The sequence below is a fragment of the Anabrus simplex genome, chromosome 1 (assembly GCF_040414725.1).
Source record: "Anabrus simplex isolate iqAnaSimp1 chromosome 1, ASM4041472v1, whole genome shotgun sequence".
Classification (NCBI taxonomy): Eukaryota; Metazoa; Arthropoda; class Insecta; order Orthoptera; family Tettigoniidae; genus Anabrus; species Anabrus simplex.
Window position 1 is genome coordinate 1,577,410,986 of NC_090265.1, and position 21,185 is coordinate 1,577,432,170.

At 38.8% G+C, this 21,185-nt stretch overlaps 1 protein-coding gene across 1 annotated transcript in view; it reads right to left on the reverse strand.

The window, feature by feature from the left end:
• LOC136858552 (ATP-binding cassette sub-family F member 1) overlaps positions 1–21,185 on the reverse strand; it is a 133,043-nt gene that overhangs the window by 70,682 nt on the left and 41,176 nt on the right. Inside the window, exon 4 of the mRNA XM_067138171.2 lies at positions 1,636–1,861. Within this exon, the coding sequence (XP_066994272.2) occupies positions 1,636–1,861 (226 nt within the window). The remainder of the gene's footprint in view (positions 1–1,635; positions 1,862–21,185) is intronic.

Below are 21,185 nucleotides of genomic sequence, written 5' to 3' on the forward strand. Positions count from 1 at the left end.
TACCAGGTTTTAAAATATAAAGAATGCTAACAGAAATAAATACGAGCTGGGAGAAATCACGACTTACAAATAATTTGAGTCGAAAGGGTTAATAGTAAAACAGGCTGCAAATATACTGGGATAAAATTAACATGAATTCAGTGCCAGAATATAACTTTTGGAAGTCTCAATATATTTGTCAACTTCACAAAGGCTTATGACTACTGACCACCAAACACTTCTCAGTGCAGCAAGAACAAGGAGTCGATTATAACACATGCACCCTCATCGAACACTCACACTGACATCTCCTCCAAATTAAAATTCAGGGGAGAACTATTCTCTTCACCTATTCTCTTCAACCAGGTGCCCGACAAGGTCATAAAGATCTGGAAACTTACACTAAACAATCTGAGAATCAATCTGGTTACCATTGGAGCCAGAACACAGAAGATCGAGATTAACAGCCTGCCCTTTTTGATGACATCGCGATCCTAACGAACAACTCTAAATATGCTGCAGTTACTGTTCAATCACTACACGAGACAGCAGCAAAGACAGGACTACAAATATCATACGAAAAGACCAAATACTTAGAGAACAAGCACCTCGGGAAAGCCCCTTAGACGACAATCTGTGGAAGGATTGGAAAAGTCAATAGATTCCAGTATCTTGGTGAATGAGTCCCCCTCAATGGTAGAGACAGAACCTCCATCTTAAGACAGATGTGCCAAACTCAATGTACAACACAGCATACCAACTGTAGCAAAACCGTTACAACAAGAAGTACATTTCAAAGAATGCCAAAATATGCCAATACAAAACTGTTGTCAGACTCCAGTTCTTTTATATTGTGGAGACCTTAGTGATGAACAGGAAACGCACCACTTAACACCCTGGAAAAAGTTGAAAGATGTATCCTCAGGAAAATTCATGGGTGCTCCCGGATGGAACCTACCGACTGAAAGTGAACTTTGAATGGTACAAACAGTTGGAAACGGCTAACACTAGTATACAACATACGTGGCTGAAGTTTTATGGGCACCTTCTGAGAATGGACAAGGGCAGGTTTACGAAGATCTTCTCACTCATCAAAAGTTACAAGACTGGAAGCATGTGGCTCAATGAAGTAAAAGACTTTGTTCCATTGGGATTTCTGATACTAATGTCTCAGACTGTCCCAAATTTAGTAACATGGTAAACCTGTGGTCTCCTGTACCAAAGGTTGTTAAATCCCACAAATCTCTTTCACATGAAAGGAACGAAAAACAAGTAGCAGGGCTCAAGAGGTATTGGGAAAGAAAGCAAGCACGAAAAAGAACTTGTCATAAGCGCTCCCTAGTGGGCTTAAATCACTAATAATATAGAGTTATTGTCTGCTAAATAATGTGAACTCCTTGTCAACATATATTCTAGTCATTATTATTGTTATTCTGTACATAATAAATACACATTCTACAAATATTATAGCGCGACAAAATAACAAGAATGTTTCAGATGAGAAAATGTACAATAAAGAAAAACCATTACCAACTCTTTTCACTGATACCAATTCCAGTAATAATGGAGAAAATAATGATACGACAAATTCATCATTATATTAGTGAAACAAATGTTAGGGTGGTAATGTCTGTGTAGTTTACTTTATCTGCTTACTTCTTTCAACCTTGACTGCACTTCCATGTTGCCTTTCTCTTGTTCAGCTTCTAACTTTTTTAGTTCCTCAAGGAGAGAAGTTCGCTTTGTGTCAGCCATGAGAACTGTTTCAACTGCTGAGTGATCATCAGCAACTACCTCCTGCTCACAGCACAGAATGTCTATACTAGGAGGAATTGCAAAAGCCCGAGATGCTATGTGCCGTAGCAAAGTTGTTTTGCCATGCCTGCGGACAATTCAACAAACAACAGGTAAATAACATAGGATTCCTTATCAACAGGGTACATGTAATACTTGATGAGAAAATTGGAAAAACAAAAATACACTACTTTGGTAAAATCTTGTTATTTAATCTTTTATGGGCAAATTTATTACTTTAGTCAAATATCTGCTATAACCTGTCATGGGCAGAGATACTAAGTAGATATCCCAGCTATAATTTTATCACATTTAAAATATCATATTAGTCATTGCAAAATACTTTGGTTTAAATTCTTTTATTCTGAGATATCAGTATTTATTGATTGATTACCCATGTTTAAGATTAAATCATTTAGACAGTTATCATACAACCTTATAATTACTACTGCCATATTCAACAGATGCAGTTGGGATAGGGTAACATAAGAAGTTGAAATAATGTAACTGTCTGAAATATGAAAAAAAATTCTGGATCAGCATACCCAACATGAACTAACTGAAGCAACCGGTTACAATACCAAATCCTAGCAAAACTGTCAGGTCCTCTTAAATGCCGGGCAACAGTGGGTTTGTACTGTTTGGCTTTTATCAGTTTTGTTGCTTTATGGGTATTTTATCATCCCAAGAGTAGATTTTTCACTTGAAAATAAAATTGAGAAGCTTTTGAGTCCTATTAAGCATTTCTTGGTTCATTTTGTTACCTTTTGAAATGATACTTCCAAGGTATTTGAAGTCAGAAACAGATTGTAACAGAGTTCCCTCCAGGAAAATGTCTGAATCTGTGCCTTTCCTATACTGATGTTTAGTCCTTATTCTTCAAACCTGTCACTCCAAAAATTTAGTTTCTCCAGCACTTCTGCTTTATTTTCTTCCCAGATCAGAACATCATTTGCAAATATTAGAGTGTTAGGCTTTTTGCAACGTTTGTTGATGGATTTTAGGATCTCATCCATGACAATGATGAATTCCCTGGCAATTCCCTGCTGGATTCCTCTTTTGGTTTCAAACCAATCTAATCTGATCTTCCATCCTCTACTTGGACACAGCTAAAGCAATTTTGATAGATCATTTTTACTATATCAATCAAGAAGTTCAACACACCAAAACCTTCTAAGCATTACCACATTATCTCCCTAGGCACATTATTGTAGGCCTTCTCGATGTCCATATATCCAATCACTAAGTTCTTACCACATTCCCAGTGCTTCTCTGTTAGCATTCTGACAGCAAATATCAGGTCTGTAGTGCTTCAGCTCAATACCACAGATGTTGAATTAAACTACTGCAGTGAAGTCATGGAACTTATCACTACTGCATTAGATCACCTCAGCCAGACATGAAGCAATACATCTCTCAGCAAATGAGTTACCCGGCTGTGCTATTGCCTTTCCATGTAGTTCCCTGGATACTCGCCAAAAGATTTTAAAAAATTACCCTGTATATTGTGTCTCGATTTTACACTAATTCTACATACATCCCCACCTTCATTACAGACTTATGCCTTTCAGCATTTAGTATGTAAACCTTTGTGAATTTACTAAACAACTCCACAAACCTCCATTTGAAACTAGCTCTGTGAATTTGCTTACTTCGATACCTCTTATCTTTAAATCATTAGAAACTGAGTCTAACCATAGTCATCTTTGTCTACGTCTGTTACTCTTACACTCTATATGACAAAGTCCCTTATTCTCTAAGGTAACCTATTCTCCTAAATTTGCAACACACGACCCCATCACCAATGCTGGTTTATGCATACCGCTTCATTCATAACTTAACCTTAAATTCTCATTCCAAGTACCATCCGGCCATTGTTCACTCCTGTTTGCACCAGCAATCATTCTTATTACTTTTGTGTCTGTTACTTTTAGCTTACGAATAAGGTATCCTGAGTCCACCGTGCTTTCACACCTGTGCAGCAAAGATGGTCTGAGAACAGGTCGGTGTAAAGAAAGCGTCGTCCGGGAGCTGACTTCTTTCTTACAGAATACTGGCGATTGCAGCTGCGTGCTCAATGCATTAGCTTTGCTGAATCTTGATTCAATCTCACTTACCGGTACTACACTACCATCCTAGAAGAGTACAGATCGTATATACTTGGACGACCTACCTGTTCCAGTTTTTTATTCCTAACATGACACTCTATTCTCTTAGTTTTCTTCCCTACTGTCATTATCTTAATGTCAGAAATGCTAATTTTCGTATCATACCCATTGCACCTATTCTTACCTTCCAAGATACTATTTCGGATTGCAGGCTTTCAGCACAGTCTGCCTTTATGACGAAGTTGTCAACATAAACCACTGCTTACTACATTTCCATCTAACTGAATCCCTCCCTGTCACTTTATACCTTTCAGTAGATGATCCACGTAAACTATGAACAACAAAGGTGAATGATTACAGCCTTGTAAACCCCTGCAAGTACCTTAAACTAAGAACTCATTCTACCATTCTCACTTTAGCCCAACTGTCAAATGCTTTTAATATATCCCTAAAACCATCATCCCCTTGTATGGCTAATATATTTTCCCTCAGTACTCTGTCATATGCTTTCTCTATATCTACGAAACAGCTATGGGATTCTCTCGGCCTCAGCTGGACACGACTTCACAACATCGCTATCGCCGCAATACGAAGTTCAGTGATCATACTCCGCAATCATCTATATAACATTTGAACAACAATACTGAAAATTTATTTCTGAGCCTTGTGATTTTTCTACCTGGCACACTAGCAAAGTCAACAGTAACTTAGAAAACAAAATAGCGTGTAGTCAACATACTTTGTCCTTGTGGCAGCCTCCGCATGGGGGAAGTTTGTAATAATAATTTCCTCTTGTAACACTTTTCAATTACCTGGCGCATACTGAAAATTTGATCCCGACAGTCCCTTTCTATCTGAAACCACAGTGGTTTTCATCCAACTTACTGTCAAGCATTGATTGTACATTCCCTTCCAAAATTCCAGTGAACACCTTGTCCAGAACACTGACCAATGAAATACCTCGATAGTATGTTGCAATACTTTCTGTTACCTTGCTTACAGACTGGTGCAATTACTGCTTTCCTCCAATCAGAAGGTACCTAACTAACATATCATGCTAATTTTATCACTCCGTGAAGCAATTTCATCTCTGCCTTCCCACTTATTTCCCCATTTCAAGACTAATTTCATCTATGCCAGCTGTGTTATGACTAGGGATGAAAATTTGACTATTTTATTCCCATGTACAGAAATGTAGGCTTTTAAGCTCCTTTTGAAAACTCAATTTCAGCACGTTACCCACCCACCCAACCGCCTATTATTTCGACCACACTAGACATTGCATTGGAAATGGGAATGTACAATCAATGCTTGACAGTAAGTTGGATGAAAACCACTGTGGTTTCAGATAGAAAGGGACTGTCGGGATCAAATTTTCAGTATGCGCCAGGTAATTGAAAAGTGCTACAAGAGGAAATTATTATTACAAACTTCCCCCATGCGGAGGCTGCCACAAGGACAAAGTATGTTGACTACACACTATTTTGTTTTCTAAGTTACTGTTGACTTTGCTCCTTTAAGCAATATTTCATTGGTTTTATTGTGCTTATAAATTTACGGGGTTCATGCCTACTTGGAGTATATTTACCAATTTAATGCCTTTTGACAATCTTTTAAAGAACACTTTTTTTCCAATGCAATGTCTAGTGTGGTCGAAATAATAGGCGGTTGGGTGGATGGGTAACGTGTTGAAATTGAGTTTTCAAGTATGCCTTGTGGAGGAATGAGTAGGTATCCACGCTAACTCCAATCTCAAATATACTCGAAGATACGAAATGTTTTCTGCACTGATTTGCTAAAATCATGGTTATGGGTGTGTAAAGAGTGTTATGTCCAGCAAGTTATGATTAAAATGATTTTCCCCACTCTAAAGGGTATTTTATGCACGCTTATACAGTGTTATCTTCCTCTCAATAGGAATTCCTGCCTGTATGATTTCTAATGATGAGAAGGCAGAAGTCACACATGTAACAATGTTTCCTGATACATATGTAGGACAAAATAAAAACAGTCATGTCACAGGATTCAGCCACCCTTGAGATCATTGCCCACAAATTCCTGGTGCCCGGTCATATACATATGAAAAGTTATATAGACCACAGTATTAGAGAAAAATGCAAGAGAAAGTTTAAAGGTAATACTGAACACACGCATGACTAGGCACAGATGATGTGACAGGAGGCAAAGAAGAAGCCATTCATAGTCAAAGAAATGCAGGGAAATTAATTCCTTGACTTTGCCTCACTATTGGAACACCGTCTGCAACACTGACAGGTTAATACCAATGGTGAGCAGCTGAACTGGAAGTAAGTCAAGTGGCTACATTACAAGAAGGATAAATTGGGCATTCTCTTCTACAAGACTACCCCTGATGAGGGGGCATTTCAAGAAGTAAGTATTTTAAGGAGAGGAAGAACCAGTACACTTACACCACCAAAGACATACAATGCAGTTTTACTAATATCTTTCTCGAAGAGAAAGGACTTGCTTTATTTACTGAAGATTGTCTAATGTTTTCCATCCTTTCTATCAGGTGCTCACTACAAGTGCAACTGTCCAAGAAATGTATCCAGACACAGTTTCAGATGCAAAAGATGAGTAAACCACAGCTTTAGGTATGGCAGCAGACTACGTGTTTACCTCAAATAATCATAAATTGTTGTATAATAAGAGCTCTGGCGACCAGCCAGTTCATGTGCCACGCTCTCACTCTTTCCCTATAAAACACACACTACTTCCCCTCGTTTACTCTTGGCCTACCACTGCATTCTGGTCTCCCATCACAATTAGATTCTAATCACCTTTTACATACTGTATTAAATCTTCTATATTTTCATATATTCTTTTGATTTCTTCATCATCTGCTGAACCAGTAGGCATATAGACCTGCACTATTGTGGTCGGCATTGGCTTGGTGTCTATACTGACCACAATAATCCTTTCACTATGCCAGTCATAGTAGCTTACCTGCTGTCCTATTTTCTTATTCATTATTAAACCTACTTCTGCATTTCCCCTGTTTGATTTTGTGTTGATAATTCTGCAATCGCCTGACCAGAAATCCTGCTCTTACTGCAAACATACTTTACTTATAGCAACTACATCTAACTTTAGTCTATCCATCTCCCTTTTTAGATTCTCTAACCTACCAGAACGATTCAAATTGCTAACATTCCATACTCCGACTCGCAGAATGTCAGTATGCAAGTTCCTGGCATTTCATGACCAACAGGTTGTGGTCTGCTCCTGGGAAAGTCTTGCAACCCAACAACTGATTTCTAAATCTCTGCCTAATCATAATGAAGTCTACTTGATTCATTATTGTTTATGGTGTTTGAACCAAGTGTTAGCCAGCTGGCATCCTCTTTCATTCCTTTGTCCCAATCTGAATTCTCCTCCTGTATTACCTTCTCTTCCTTGGCCTACCAGTGCATTACAGTCTCCCAGGTGTAGTCCAAACCCAGAAATCCGAATGGGGGACTATTTTACCTCTGGAATAACAACATTCATACAGAGAGAGCTGCATGTCCTCAGGAGTTAGTTATGGCAGTAGTTTCCCCATTGCTTTCAACCATGTAGCAGTATCAACACAGCTAAGCCATGTTAATATTATTACAAGACCACATCAGTCAATCATCCAGACTGCCGCCTTTGTAACATCCGAAAGGCTGCTACCTCCCTTTCGATAAACCATTTATTAGCCTGGTCTCTCGAGAGATACCCATCTGATAAGGTTGCACCTGCGGCTTGGCTGTCTGCAACATTGGGACGTGCAAGCCTCCCTACCATGGCAAGGTCACATGGTTCACAGGGGAGGAATAAAAAAATAACAGTATGCTAATAAGGGAAAAGAATCAACCATCAGAATGTTATAACAATGGAGTTTATCTCATACCAACGAAATAAACCATAAATTAAAATAGGAATGTTGAAAGCAAATGGAAGTTTAGAATAGAAAACTAAGTGGTAATCTGCACTAAAAATGGCAATAACAAACTATAAAGCAATCTGCACAATTGAAAATAGTAAGAAAACATTCTGGAACATTTTCTAAATGAATCGAAAATTATGTACACTTGCCTATCTTCGTGTACAAAATTGAATACAAAATTTCCACACTTAAGAAAAACGCAACAAATCCACAATGCAGTCACAGATTCAGTCATCTTCATAAGTACATCCTTTCCTCTATATGGAACCAAAGTTCATGCTTTGTATGAAGTATTTCATTTCATTCACGGAAATTCTCATCTTCTTGAGAATCCCCATTGTTTGCAAAATCTGCACAGTACGTCATTAGAGTTATGAGCACAGGTACTTTCGGTATGACATTCACGAGACTCTTGAAGATCTCTTCTGCTTGCAGGTACAAAAAGCACACCGCCTACTTTTCGGTCTGCGTTTCCAAAGCACTGTGGTTCATTTTTGTCTTCATCTAAAGGAATGTAGGGTAAGCAGTGTCGCATCTTCCGAAAATTCATACAAAGTTTGCAAGACAAATTTTTCAAAAGTGTCCTCCCAGTTCATGTTATCTTTTCTGTTTCCCAGGAAAATTATATAGGCATTTACTGTTCCAATACTTATGAGGTCAAAGAAGAGTGATAAAGGCCCATCTCTTACTGAGCATAAATTCCCTTGTAGCCCAGTTTACGTTGAAAATTGGAATGAAGACAAGTTTACTACCATATTGATCACCTTCTGAAGCGTGGTTACTCAATTCTAAACCATCATCTTCACGCTCATCCGAAGAAAACCTCAAAACATCCGATTCATCTACATACCTGCCAACTTTTAGAAACCAAAAATAGGAAGATTTTTTAATTCTAGGATTTCATCACATATATTCCACCAAGGTCTACGTGAAAAAAGGTCAGGATAAAAGGCATACTTGTCTACAGTTACGATGCGAATTGACCATTAAATTTAAAATCTTAAACTAAGAAAACATAAAAATGGTTACAAGAAAATGTACCTAATCACTCTCATTTATGACATTAACATACGAATAATATTTGTCACACCGACACACGCAACAAAATGCATAATACCGTATATTCTCGCGTAATTAACGCACTTTTTTGACGAAAAATACAGGCGAAAACTTCTGATACGATTCAAGGAAATCGGATATTTACAAATTATTTACAATTCATTTACATTTAAAAGATACTGGTACATCAAATATAATCCAAACACAATTGCTTCAACCCATTTGCAGTTATCGTCATTTGGCGTAAAATTCCGGCGTGAGATTTTTTCTGAAAAGTCAAATAGGGTACATCAGATAAGTTAGACACGTGGGTTTGAAGTACCGACACTGGAAAACATTCTTCCCATTACGAGCTGACAATACGACCTGAATGACATACCGGCAAAAAAAACCCTGTCCAACACGAGAAGGGCCGGGCATCGATGGAGGGACCCTGCTACATTACCCCAAACCGTTCGTATCCAATCTTGTACGAATGACGTGTCCATCCACCTTTTTTCTTGAATACGAACGTGGATCACTCGCGGAAATTTTGCTTTAGGCATTGTTTTTCGTTTTAGAACAATGTAAGCTGCAAGCTTTCTGCCATCAGCTGTTAGAGCAAGCATTGCAGTACATCGTTGCTTTTTGCTTCCGGTAACGTGTGCGATAACACTGTACGTTCCTTTCTTATCAATTGTTCGACTTAATGGTATATGGAAACTGATTGGCGTCTGACCTGCGGTTCCTATAAGGGAGATAAAATATTCCTTCACTTTACGCTTCCCACTCACAAAGCGCTGAAAATGGTTGAAATCATTCGTCACTTTTTGGCATAATGTTGTTCTTCGTCGAAGAGAAAGTCCATTTCTCTTCATAAAATTAATTCAGCTTCGGCTAACCTTCAAATACGAGACAATGATTCCACGTGCCGCGGCCATTTCTCATTCTTTAAAATGCAGCATTTTGTGAGAAACGGCTTATCCAACATTGCGTAACAAAATCATATAGTTAAGCAGATAATCCTCTACTTGCGGAAACTTGCCGCTTTTTGGTCCGCGAAATGCTTTGCGAGACTTGTTGGCCGCTTGAAGTGCACTTCTGTTACTGCGGTAGCGCATGTTTCATTTGCACACTGAAAAACTGCTGCCCGCTGCTCTATTCACTATGTTTCGGCGTAACTGATCACCGCAAGTTCGTATGATGCAGTATAAATCGAGTACTGTGGACTGACAAACAATTTTGACATCATATTATGTCCCGTACGCGAAACACTCGTAAAACTAGTGCAGTGGGATTTCCTGCCGGCTAATACAGCACGTTGCCTGTATTTGGAATGCCCGTTTTCGCAATAGGAAGCCTGCTACCTGAGTAGTTGGCATCTTTATTTCGAAACGCATCCGGAGCTGAGTGATGGATCTTCAAAGTTGTGGGTGCGTCGAATTCCACTTTGGACCAAAAAATATTGGGATGTGTAAATTATTCAAGGGCGTCGATTATGGTTCGCGGGAAAATACGGTAGTTTCCTTCAATAGCCGGTAAAATGTACAGAAATTTATAGGCATCTCTGAGCACTTGGAGATAACGTTCGTCATATTTTTTGGCCATAACGAGAAAAGAAAATACCAGAAACGGTCATAGAAATGCAAGGAAAAACACGTGGCCTACAACTCCGACGAAACTACGCACAGAAACGATGTTAACAGTGCGCGAACAACACAATAACAAACTCATTCTTTCGTCCCGATTAACTGAGTCGTTAGCGCGCGCTAGCCTCTTGCTTGCAGGACGATTGCCGCCCCGAATCCCCAGCTGTATAAAGCGCACACGCTGCTGTGGTGAGCGGGAAACACGATACACGAAGGCGACGGACGAAACACTCACGAAATAAAGCATAAAATACGCTTGAAAATTAGGTTTCGTAAATTACACAAGCACATAAGAATTTATCCTTTATTCTAGGGGAAGAGTATTGGCCGTACTAGAGATTATATTAGTCAAAAATCGGAAGAAGTAAAAATAAATTGGAAAATCGGAAGACGAGTTAAAAACCGGAAAGTTTCCAGGTAAATCGGAAGGGTTGGCAGGTATGCATCTAGATTTTTAAAAAAAAACTGTTATGGTGTGACTTACAAGAGGAAGACTTTGAATAATGCTAATACAGGTTCAGGTCAGTTACACATGGGATTCGAAGAAATACTCAGTAAAGAAAAACAAATCATTATTAGCTGCTTCGTGTTAACATCTGGTCTTAAAAAGAGCAGTGACTGAGAGCTATGTTTTCTTAGAATTGATCCTACTATGTATTAAGTGTTACTTATCAGTGACCTTTAGCAGAAAATCACAATTGTAAACATGTAATAAAGAAAAGAAAAAAACACACATGCAGAAAATATAGAACCACGCTTACTAGTCTGCCACGGAGGAAACGTCCGGGCTCAGACAACGGTCTCAGAAATGTCCCTCCCCTGCCACAGCAGATAAGCTGCGACGACAAATTCCACACAGGGTGATTCCAAATGAATGAGGAGGAGAGTATAGGGGTGGAAAGCTTCGCCATTTTAATTCAACGGATTCTATCATGCGAAGTGTAACAGTCCCAGAGGAAATCTCCATGTGCAACTAACAAGGGTTAATATTAATTTAGTTAGTACTTATCTAAATTCGTTTTTCATTCTTTATTTAGTTTTAACCCTTTTAATTATTTTAGGATTTAATTTTAGATTTTAATTAATATGTGCTTAAGTGTAAGAGAGCTTTGAGCCGTAACTTTGCACAGTAAAAGGAATGAATGAATAAATAAATAAAACCTGCTTACTGTCTATTCCTGGGAACTTTTCACTAATTATATTGTACCAGGAAAAGTTGTGGGCAAGGGGCATGAGTAGGACCTCAGGGAGTGGAACTGGGTTTTGGAGCCGATACAGAGAAGGATAGTCTCGCAGAGCGAATAATAGATGGTAAATAATTTTTTTTCAAAACAATTTATTAATTTCTCACCCTGCGGTATGATTGTTGACTCAAAATTTATATTGAAATTAAATGTTGAAAATAATCTTCTTGAAAAAAAAAATGGCATAAATATCATTGGTTTCAAAGTCTTTCATATGTGTGAATTTCCACCTAAAGTCTTTTTAAACCTAAGCACACTTTTATAATGGTAAATGGATATGAGAAATTATTAAAAGTTTTCAGTTCTCAGTTCGTCAATCTCGTTATACAGCACACTTGAAATCCTACAGTCTTTCTACGAGAAATGAAATTGAAATTAAATTTATCACTTTTGAGAAATTATGGAAATTGTTCACACGCGACACTGAAGTTTCACTGTTCAGAATAAATGAAAAAGTTTAGTCAGTTTGTTACTCACTTATGACAAGAACTGTTGTTACCAAATGTCGAAAGATGGACATCTGGAATGTTCCATGTAGAATCAGGATCGGCGATGTTGACGTTCCCGATGAGGTGATGACAGCTGGAACTGTTGAGTTTCGCACACGAAAATTCATTTAGTGCGACTGGTTATCACTTACACTGTTGAACACTATTTATGGCGTATGAAGAATCACAGTCCTTTCTGTACTAAATACTATTTACAGTCGTTATTGAAACGTTCTTAATCACACAGTTCACACTTGAAGAAAGAAAAAAGAAAGCAAGTCGATAAGCACAGTCTGTAAACACAGTCATTAAGTTAGATTTTCTGCTAATCCTGTTATATTAACTCAGAAAAGTTCTTACTTTTTCATTCGTGAATAAAGAAATATAATGCAATACTCGAGAGAAAAAAATAAGTTCTGGTAATTCTTAAGTATTAGGCTCTGTAGAAGTTTAATGTTACTTGACGTTGCCTAAGTCCACACGTAATGAAATAGTTAATATTTGTACTCCAATAAGTTCACTCGTGTTACAGTCTTAAATGTCTTTTTAGGATTATATTGTAATCGCGACGCGACATACTAACTGCAGTGCGACGTCCTTTATCGGCGATAGAATTTCGCGTTCTGGAGATACGACGGAAGTACTTCTACCGTGACTGCGCGAACATACTGTACGCGGGCCGGTCTCTTCACTATCTCACTCACACAGTTGTCTGCTTGTCCTTGTACGGTACTGTACTGTACTGTACTGTACTGGTTTGCGGGCTATCTGGCCTTGACATATATAGATACCAGCGCAGGGAGGGGTGGCAGCTCTCTCTCGGCCATGTGACCGTAATTACGTAATTTCGTTGAGACTTTAAATTGTTATAACTCAACAACCGTTTGATGAATTAATTTGAAATTTACAGGGATTAACTTTTATGATGTTTGCTATAATTCAGCGTTTGTCCCGTTGAAATTGGTTAAGGTGTTAAAAAGCTGTTAAAAGAAAAATTCTTTCGAGAAATATCTCTAGGGGAGGTGAGCTTCGAGCGACAGGTGACGTCACTTGACTCCGCCTAGCGTACTCGTAGGGTCTGGCACATACTGGAACATTCTTTACATGGATGTTCGTACGTCGGTCGGATCTTTAATGCTGGAAATAACATTTCTTTCAATTAATATGGACCAGGACCTAGGCCTTCCTGGTACATCTTCCCCTTGGTTGGACGAAAAGAAAATACGCAGGATTTTCTTTTCCAGGCTTTACTCTTCCTGTGGTACATATTGTTTTAAATTGGCTGAGTTATAAATACCCTCGAAAGTGCCGTCCAATCTTACAATTTCATAAGCCCCGTTTCTCAATACAGTGCGGATACGGTAAGGACCTACGAATAGTGGACAGAACTTAGCGTAAATCCTTCTCTCAGGGTTGGAAGTAGCTGGTCTCCGTATTAAAATAAGGTCTCCAGGATTCAATGGTCTTCTGAACTTCCTATTACGCTGGCGTCGTTCTCTGATGGCGGCTGCATGTCTTAACCTGGTCAGTGCGTCGTTGATCTTGACTTGTTGCGGCACAATAGCATTTGGTAGGGCTGGTAATATTCTGTCCCAAGGTCGCTCTGGTTTTGACCCGTGATGTAGGCTGAGAGGAATGTCATTAGTAGATTCATGCACAATAGAGTTCATAATTTTTTGCATTACTGGCAAGACCTTGATCCACTTCCAGTGATGTTCACTGCAATAAATCCGACAGAATTTCGCGAGTTCTCTCATTATTCTTTCAGCAGGGTTAGCTTCCGGATGCCTAATAGAATTCATGATATGTCGAATGTTGAGTTCTTCCAAAGCCTGTTGGAATTCTACGGAAGTGAATTGCGTTCCGTGATCCGTTAGTAGGTATTCAGGCTTTCCCATCTCAGGGATGATGTTTCTTTTCAGCCTCCTTAAGATGTTACCGGCGTTAGCTTTCTGGATAGGCAATAGCATAGTATATTTGGAAAAGACATCCACAACTACAATGACATGTCTGTTCCCCCTGGTCGCCTTTGGCAAAGGGCCGTACAGATCGATTGCCATTATTTCTCCGAGCTTTTCCGGGATCAGCGATTTGGGAAATTCCTTGAGGAGATAATTATTCGGTTTGATCCGCTGGCATAAATCACAGGACCGTAAAATTCTCCTAATGTCTCGCCTAAGATATTCCCATGTAAACCTCTCTTTAATAAGGTTGAGAACTTTATCCGTACCAGCATGGCCTGAAATTGAGTGACAATGCCATATGATAGCCTTCCTGATTTTAACAGGTGCATAAATCCTGCATTGCGTCTTGGCTAAGTCAATGTATTTCATAAGAATTCCATCCCTTAAACAGAAGTTTGAAGAAAGTCGTTGGAGACGTGGGAATTCATCATCATCGGCGGGAATCGAACCTGATAAAAATCGAATTAATTCCCTACAATTGGCGTCTCTTCGTTGCATCTGGGTAAGGTAACGAAGTTTGCGAAGACATTCTTCGTCATCATCAGTCATGATGTTAACTTCGTGAACTTCGATAACTTCAGCAGGGTTGCGGCTGAGGGCATCTGCTAGAGCATTCTTCCGACCAGGCCTATGTATTACAGTGAGGTCAAACTGTTGAATAAAAAGAGCCCATCGGGAAACTCTCTCATTTGTCATGTCGGATGACAGTATGAATGTCAGAGCTTTATGGTCTGTGTAAATCGTAATGGGATAGCCGTAGATGATTTTTTTCCAATACTGGAGAGAAAAAACAACAGCCAAAGCTTCGAGTTCAGTTATGGTATAAGACTTTTCGTGAGGTCGTAGTTTTCTACTTAGAAACGAGATGAAAAGTCTGTAATCGGGATTTTCAGGTCTTGCTTGATACAGCACTGCGCCTATTCCTACAGAGCTGGCATCACACTCTATGAAGAATGGAAGAGAAAAATCCGGATAAACTAGTTTAACAGAGTTTTTCAACATGTCCTTGGTGGCAAGGAAAGCTCGCTCACATTCTTCAGTCCACTTCCATTTATTATTCTTAAGTAGTAGTTGTTGAAGAGGAGCTACCGTCTCAGTGTAGTCTGGACAGTGTTGAGAAAAGAACTGACAAAGTCCTAGGAACTGTCTCACGTTTCTAATGCGCTGAGGTCTAGGAAAGTCAATGATACTCTTAATCTTGGCAGGGTTGGGTTGAATTCCATCACCACTAATTACATGTCCTAAGAATAATACTGATGTTTGGAAAAGTTGACTTTTCTGGGCATTTATCTTGAAATTCTTCTTCTCCAATTCCTGCAGGACCAGATTGACATCTCTCACGTGCTCTTCGAAAGTTCTCGAGGCAATCAAAATGTCGTCAACATAAATCGTAGTTATGTCCTTTACATCATCTGATAAATGTTTTTCCAAGGCTCTGATCAAAACAGCTCCCGAGTTCTTAATTCCAAAGGGCATTTTGTTAAAAACATAGGTCCTATTTTCAAATAAGAAGCCTGTGAATAGCCTACTTTCAGCATCCAATTTTATGTGATAGTATGAAGAAGTTCCGTCAAGGCAACTAAAGAAATTCATGCCGTGGAATCTTCTGATAATATCCTTAAGTAGTGGAGGACGGTCATATTCTAAGGTCAGTCGGTCATTTAGGACCCTCGCGTCGAGGCAAATTCTAATACTGCCGTTAGGCTTACGTACTATGGCCAATGGATTCAAGTACTTAGTTACGCAAGGCGAAATTATCCCATCATCTGTCATTTTATGAATTAAGTTACGAACTTCTTCTCGATATTTCTCGGGTACGGGATATGGTTTCTTCTGATAAGGAGACAAGTCATTTACATCAAGATGATATTCATAGTCAGCTATCTCTCCAGGTTTATCATCGAATACACATGCAAATTTCTGTAGAACGTCATTTTTAGCCTCCTCCAATTTTAATTTAATTTCCGGGTCTTCAACCACACTGGCTATTGACATTATATAATCCGGACCTATAATGGAGTTCTCATTGAATATGGACTCTGCATCGTCCTCACTTTGGTCACCCTTTCTACTTTCTGCTACGGCTGGCGCAACCTCGCTCACAGCGGGCTTAATAATGTCACCACCGGCTGCTTCAAAACGGGCTCCCTTCTCTTGAACTTCCAGGTCACCTCGTCCTACCAGCTGTAGTTCTACGGAATTATTCTGTAATCTTACGAGGTTGGCATCATAGTCAATGGTTCCTTTGTATTTGATCATAAAATCTGATCCAAGTATTAAGTTGAAGTTAAGACGTGATACTACCAAAAATATGTGTTCGAACATCTGACTGTTAATTTCAAACTCTAAAAATGCCTGGGATTTACATTTAACAATCTTATCAGGAACTATCCCTCTTACTTTAATTTGAGCTGCAGGTAATAACAAAACATTGTTCTGATCTTTAAGCGAGTCTACAAGCCTATCAGAAATTAAAGAAGCTTGCGCTCCAGAATCGATGAGCGTAATCACCTGTAGGTTGCCTGTGCGTACTGTTATGACAGGTAATGAACGTGTAATAATTGGCCTTAGTGTTTGTGCGTCTTCGAATAGTAATTCGGAATCGTCAATATGCCAGTAATTGATAACAGCAGTACAATAATTTGACGTTTCGACCTCACCGTGTTCGGTAGTCAATCTCCCTATTGCGAGATCGGCGTTTTTTTTTTTTATAGCGCCTGTTGGGTCAGGATCAGGTGATCTTTGTTCTCTTGGTCCGAATTGACGTTGATATTCCAGGGATGTAGCTCCAGGCTCATCAGGATTACGGTTTCTCTCCCTGATGTATTCCCGCGTGTCCTTCCATCTACTTTCGAGTTCTCGTCGTCTGGCCTCACGGTTTCCTTCAGGAGTGCTTTCGCGCTGTCTCCATGTATTCCTAGGTTGGTAAGGGTGTCTATCCTGATTCCTCTGACGTCTAAAATTCCGGAATCTGGTTGGGTTAGTAGGGCTTAATCTGCCTTCTTCACGTGTCCTGGGTTCCTCTCTCTCCGGCGGTTTTATTTCCGCAGAATTCGTATTTACTTCTCGACTCCTGTTAGTTTTCGGACTAGATTGGGTATTAGCCGTATCTAACCTACGCAAAGTAGCGTCAAAATGCTCCAATGTTCTAATGTTGGCAGCGACTAGTATTTCTTGCACATGAGGTGGATATTGAAGTGTCAGGATCTGAATAAGTTCAATATCTGGCAAAGGTGGATCTAAAAACTGGAGCTTCTTTAATTGCATTAGGCAGTAGTCTGAATATCGGGAAGTATTGACTGAAGTATTGTATTTGCTAGAGTAGAGTTGCATTTTTACAAGGTGCTGTCTTTCTGAATCCCAAAAGCGTTTAAGAAGTGCCTGTTTAAAGTCGTCATAGTTTTTAAAGTTGCTCTTAAAAGCTATGAACCATGATAAGGCTCGTCCTTCTAGAAGTTTGGATACTACTCGAAGTTTCCTATCGTCCTCTACCCTATTTTCCTCCAGGTAATCGTCGACATTTAACAAAAATTCTCGAGCAGTGTATTCATCACGTCCTGAAAATTTGACTGGTTTGTCATCTGGTACTTTAATAAGGGTTGTTGTATTGTGTATTTCCCTCGACGAACCAGGAATTGTGACGTCAGTTGTATGTTCTTTAAGTTTAATTTGATTCATTTCTTCGGACAAATTTTTAATTTTAGAATTAATTGAGGTGTCTAAATTTTTTATTTCATTTCTCAAGTCAGTTTTAATGACTTGTACGTCTTTACAGAAAGCAGCTATCTGGGTATGCGTGCTATCTAGCTGTCCTGTAATACGCTTGTCGAGTTCTCCTTGCGTGCTCTTAATTAATCCTATCTCGCTTCGTAATTTACCCACGTCGCTCTTTAATGCATCTCGCAAGGTTTCCTGTACCTGAGCTAACTTTGCTTGAGTTTGTGAGATGTTACCATGGGATTCTTGAAATTCAGTTCATAAATCTTTGAGTTCAGTAGAAAATGCTTGAACGGAAGGAAGAACATTTCTAAGATCTTTGTCTAAAGACTTGACGACCTCTGTCTTTATTTCTTCCTTAATAGACTCTAAGTTTTCAACAAACTGATCCCGCATGTTTTTCAATGTAGCTTCGACTTGTGCACTAGAATCAGTAAGTTTCTTTTCGAGGCGAGTTCCAGCTTCACGGAATCGTTGCTCGATAAGGGCACTAGATTCAGTGAGTCTTTTGTTAATGACTTTATCCGCTTCAGCAAACTTAGTGTCCAACGTCCTGTCAATTTTAGAAGTTAAGTCTTCAACCTTACTATTTGACTCAGTTAACTGCGCCTGTAGTTGAGTATTTTGTGCCTGTATTTGTTGTTGAAGTTGAGCCTGTAATTGGGAATTAGACTCGATTATTTGAGTCTGCATTTGTTGTTGAAGTTGAGTATTTTGAGTCTGCATTTGTTGTTGAAGTTGAGTATTCTGAGCCTGTAGTTGAGAATTAGACTCTACCATTTGCGTATTAATTCGATCTATTTGTGTGTTCATTTGTGCTATCTGGTTATTCTGATCATTAATGCTAAGCCTGAGAGCTTCGATAGCTGCAAGTAAGTTATCCATGTTTCCGGAATATTCGAATAAGTCAAATACAACAAGTTCTTTGCAGTCAAATCCTGTGCTCGAGATATAATGACTTGAATCGAACCCTGAATGTTGCGACTATTACAAGTGCATCATTTATTATTATAGCACGGCTTCAAAATCGAGTCCTTGAAATTGCGATGTCATCTATTATTATAGTACGGCTTCAAAATCGAGCCCTTGAAGTTGGGGCGCCATCTATTATTATACTATCCTCTCTGTACCAGGAAAAGTTGTGGGCAAGGGGCATGAGTAGGACCTCAGGGAGTGGAACTGGGTTTTGGAGCCGATACAGAGAAGGATAGTCTCGCAGAGCGAATAATAGATGGTAAATAATTTTTTTTCAAAACAATTTATTAATTTCTCACCCTGCGGTATGATTGTTGACTCAAAATTTATATTGAAATTAAATGTTGAAAATAATCTTCTTGAAAAAAAAAATGGCATAAATATCATTGGTTTCAAAGTCTTTCATATGTGTGAATTTCCACCTAAAGTCTTTTTAAACCTAAGCACACTTTTATAATGGTAAATGGATATGAGAAATTATTAAAAGTTTTCAGTTCTCAGTTCGTCAATCTCGTTATACAGCACACTTGAAATCCTACAGTCTTTCTACGAGAAATGAAATTGAAATTAAATTTATCACTTTTGAGAAATTATGGAAATTGTTCACACGCGACACTGAAGTTTCACTGTTCAGAATAAATGAAAAAGTTTAGTCAGTTTGTTACTCACTTATGACAAGAACTGTTGTTACCAAATGTCGAAAGATGGACATCTGGAACTGTTGAGTTTCGCACACGAAAATTCATTTAGTGCGACTGGTTATCACTTACACTGTTGAACACTATTTATGGCGTATGAAGAATCACAGTCCTTTCTGTACTAAATACTATTTACAGTCGTTATTGAAACGTTCTTAATCACACAGTTCACACTTGAAGAAAGAAAAAAGAAAGCAAGTCGATAAGCACAGTCTGTAAACACAGTCATTAAGTTAGATTTTCTGCTAATCCTGTTATATTAACTCAGAAAAGTTCTTACTTTTTCATTCGTGAATAAAGAAATATAATGCAATACTCGAGAGAAAAAAATAAGTTCTGGTAATTCTTAAGTATTAGGCTCTGTAGAAGTTTAATGTTACTTGACGTTGCCTAAGTCCACACGTAATGAAATAGTTAATATTTGTACTCCAATAAGTTCACTCGTGTTACAGTCTTAAATGTCTTTTTAGGATTATATTGTAATCGCGACGCGACATACTAACTGCAGTGCGACGTCCTTTATCGGCGATAGAATTTCGCGTTCTGGAGATACAACGGAAGTACTTCTACCGTGACTGCGCGAACATACTGTACGCGGGCCGGTCTCTTCACTATCTCACTCACACAGTTGTCTGCTTGTCCTTGTACGGTACTGTACTGTACTGCACTGTACTGGTTTGCGGGCTATCTGGCCTTGACATATATAGATACCAGCGCAGGGAGGGGTGGCAGCTCTCTCTCGGCCATGTGACCGTAATTACGTAATTTCGTTGAGACTTTAAATTGTTATAACTCAACAACCGTTTGATGAATTAATTTGAAATTTACAGGGATTAACTTTTATGATGTTTGCTATAATTCAGCGTTTGTCCCGTTGAAATTGGTTAAGGTGTTAAAAAGCTGTTAAAAGAAAAATTCTTTCGAGAAATATCTCTAGGGGAGGTGAGCTTCGAGCGACAGGTGACGTCACTTGACTCCGCCTAGCGTACTCGTAGGGTCTGGCACATACTGGAACATTCTTTACATGGATGTTCGTACGTCGGTCGGATCTTTAATGCTGGAAATAACATTTCTTTCAATTAATATGGACCAGGACCTAGGCCTTCCTGGTACAATATCCATGTACTTCTGTCCAGTTTCCTTGTCCAGGAGATTTTCTACACATGCAGGGAGTTTCCACCTTCTATATTCCAGGCCTGGAAATACTTAGTTCACTACAGATCAAATGATATGCATTATCGAAAAATCCCCAGAATACCTCTGTATTCCTAATAGAGCTCCTGAAATCAAAGTTGGTTTTGATAAGAGTCCATTATGGATATGGTGTCCCTACCCTCCCACGTACAGCAGTTCATAGCCTTAAGCTTGTAACTGCTTGTGAATAATAATAAATACTCATAAATAAAATTACTCAAACTTGAAAAAATAATTGAAATAAATTAAATTAATAAAAATAACTGATCGAAATGTCCATAGTATGAGTGCCAGAGTTCACCAGAATGGAACCCTCAAATTTAGATAGATAGATAGATAGATAGATAGATAGATACATACATACATACATACATACATACATACATACATACATTATCATTATAGA